This window comes from Nematolebias whitei, chromosome 19, assembly GCF_014905685.2.
Source record: "Nematolebias whitei isolate Nwh7 chromosome 19, NemWhi1, whole genome shotgun sequence".
NCBI classification, from domain to species: Eukaryota; Metazoa; Chordata; class Actinopteri; order Cyprinodontiformes; family Rivulidae; genus Nematolebias; species Nematolebias whitei.
The window spans coordinates 3,000,908-3,004,190 of NC_056516.1; the positions used below are offsets into that span (position 1 = coordinate 3,000,908).

Consider the following 3,283-nt stretch of genomic DNA (forward strand, 5'->3'; position numbering starts at 1 on the left):
GCAAGTCGTTGTGAGTCCGTCAGAGTTTCCACTCAGAAGTGGAAGACTCCACAAGGCTTGAGAAGACTCCATCAAAGACTGAGTTCAACTCAGATCCAAGACTTCAGAAGAACTCAGAAGAACTTGAGAAGACCGAGAAGACTCCGTAGACTGAGTAGACTGAATAGTTCCAGGAAGTGTCGACTTTTAAAGAGTTCTCACTCCAGGTCACTTAATAGTTCCTGATTGGTTGAAACAACCAACAGGGGGTGGTTCTAGTGATGTCAGAGGGTTATTAAAAGTCAACAGAGTGTTCAGGAATGTTTAGGAACGTTTAGTACAGACAGAGAAATGTTGTGGCGAAGTGAGACAACGCAGATGCCAGTGTTTCTCTTTTTACCGTCTGCTAGGTTTAAAAACAATACAGCCCGTTCTAATAACTTCTTTCTGACTGTCTCCGACTTTTGACCGGCATCATTACTTCTCCTTTAGACAGAAAATCAAAATGCATAATTACTTTGTAAATAGACATTTAACTTGATTTCTACTTTGAATGAGGTTTAAAAAAATCATTAATACTGTTTCACAGTTGATTTAAAATGAGTGGTTCACTTCAACATTAGAAATGGTATGAACTAAACACACTTTTGATTATCAAGATATTGTAAAATAATAATGATAATATAAAAAGAAGAGTGTTCTTTCAATTGATTACTTCAGGATACAATTAAATAGTCTCTTGATGAGCTAATTTGTATTTCTGGATTCAAATCAATGAAATAACAGTTCCTGTCCCATGAAGGTCTTCAGAGACAGGTTTTGGTCGGAGGACGAGTTCACTACATTATTGAGTTTTGATCAATACTGGACATTGATCAAAGGAGTCTAGGTCATGACTATTTAACAGATTCAATGAAGATAAAGAGCAAAGTGAAATTAACAAGAGTCACACTTTATGCAAGTTATTCCACCTGGAGGAATAACAATTTAAAAAATAGTTGGTGGTACCTATTAGCTGCTGCTGCTAGCAGGACAGCTTGCAACAATGGCTTGTGAGCTACGATGCACCCATTGGAGCTTCAACAGAATGTGAACATCAAAGTTATTCCCACACTCAACAGGTGTCAAACACAGTTACAAAACAGGACCAAAATTAAAGTCGATAATTTAACTCAAGTGAGACACCTGACATTTTCTTTTGCTTGAAGGTTCCTCAACAACAGTTTGATCTGTTTCCTTTGACATTCTCTGTTGCTCTTTCCACATTAGAAGCAAAGATTACTGAAAAATCCACAAATTTTCTTAAAAAAAACAACAACTTCAAATTCAGTCAGCTGGCATGACAAGTCTGTACTACACGAAGGACTTACAAGATGTAAATGTTTTTAATGAGCATTGATAAAGAAATATTTTACATTTATTTAATTATCCTCTTGGGGGGCCAGATAAAATGTCAACAAGGGCCAGATTCGGCCCATGGGCCTTGGATTTGACACTTGTTCTATATGATACATGACATCAACTGGTCACTGAATCTTATGGATGCTTCGAGATGCAGCCATAATTGTTTTATAAGTGTATCCCAGCCTTCTGAATCATAATCTAATTGTGGTGTGCCCAAAGATTCAAACCCTAGCAGAGCTGTGTGCATCATCAGCAGCTCCGCAATGGCTTGTCTGTCTTCTGTAAGGAAAAACACCACTGCTTTGTGTGTGTACTGTCTTGCCCCCTGCAGACAAGATGAAGACCAGAAATACAAAAGAGAGCAGGGCTGCAGAGAAGTGAGCAGGTGTTGAACACAGAGATGAAATAAGCTGAAAAGCCACTGTGCCATGGCACATACAGAACCAAAGAAAGCAGGTCTGTGACCGTGCAGAACTCTGAACTCAGGAGCTGTAAGAGGCTGGAAAAAATCCTTGGTGTGAGGTGAAAAACATCAAAGCCTACCCCGACTGAAACGGCACCAACAAAACAAACTTTGGTTGCTTTCCTTTTGGAGCACATTGCCAATCATATTATCTGTTCTTTAATATGAGAGAACTTCCTGTTCAGTGATTCAATAAGAAATAAAGCCTTAAGAGCTCAAATAAAACAATGAGTGAAGCTGCATTTAAAAATGAATTCAGGAGCTCACCTTTGGTGTTGGCAATCTTCGAAGTCAGCTCCAGAGTCTCAATTTCTTCAGAGCCGATATTCTCTAAGGTGATGGTGAGCTGCTGGGTTTCGCCATTAAAGAGTGGGACAGACACAAAGCTGGACAGTTCTTCTTTGGACATGGGCTGAGGCGTGTGAGCTGACCTGAGTGTGTAGAAAGAGAAATACAGCTTGCAAACACCGTCCCCACCAAAACACCAAACAGCAGCACAGTTCAGTTCAACTGAATAATTACTGACAAATCTGAAGAGTATATTTGGTCAAAATGCCCATTCCTGTCACACATGTTGTTTGTGTGTCTGTGGGCTTTTGTTGTAGAAGATATTACAAATTAAAACAACCATTCATTTATAGATAAGGTAGAGCTCAGCTACTCAGAGCTCAATTCAATTGCAGTGGATACCACTCAATACGTCTCTACAAAGTTACACTAACTACATACCAGGGGAGACATTATATACCATTTGGGTACAAAATGGTTACTGTTTACCAAACATATTGTATATGTTGTTTTATGGGTAGTATTTTAGTGGCTGCATCCATTGGAGGCTAGCTGACAACACAATTACAAGACAAATCTTTGATTGCATTCTCATGAGTATCTGAATGTTTAAATTCAAAAAAGTTTAAGACAAAAACAACTGGACTTTAATAGTAACAAAAGACATTTCGCAAATATCTGAATGTTTGCAACCAAACTTATAAAAACTGTGTGGCCCATTTTGAGAGGCCAATTTTATAAAATCTTAGCCTCTTATTGTGTAAACAAATTGCAAAACGTTATTCTAGGCACATTGTACACCACATTTCACTAATAATCTCTCCACTCGTTGTGCTGGCCTCAGTCAGTGTTGGCAGCCACCCCAATTGATTAATCTATTTGATTACACACAAGACATGAAGATAAGCAGATTAGGACCCTTTTTTTTTATAAATACTTCAGCAAACTTGTTGGATCAGGACATTTGGGTTGTAGCCTCAAATGTCCATAATTATGAACATTATTGTCATAATGTGATCTCCCAGGCTGGTGTCAAAGTGAAGCTCTAGCACTCTAAACTTTATGGAAACTAAATTGAGAGGAGTTCAAGAAGAGTTTGACACACCAGCAGCAACTTTGCAACTATTCTGAGAAAATCCAGCATTCTGA

The 3,283-nt window shown here is 38.5% G+C and overlaps 1 protein-coding gene across 1 annotated transcript in view; it reads right to left on the reverse strand.

Moving 5' to 3' along the window:
- Window positions 1-2,272, reverse strand: part of LOC119426017 (trafficking protein particle complex subunit 9) — a 505,336-nt gene extending 503,064 nt beyond the window's left edge. The window contains exon 1 of the mRNA XM_037693579.1: window positions 2,114-2,272. Within this exon, the coding sequence (XP_037549507.1) occupies window positions 2,114-2,255 (142 nt within the window). The 5' untranslated portion in view covers window positions 2,256-2,272. The remainder of the gene's footprint in view (window positions 1-2,113) is intronic.
- Between the last annotated feature and the right edge of the window lie 1,011 nt (window positions 2,273-3,283).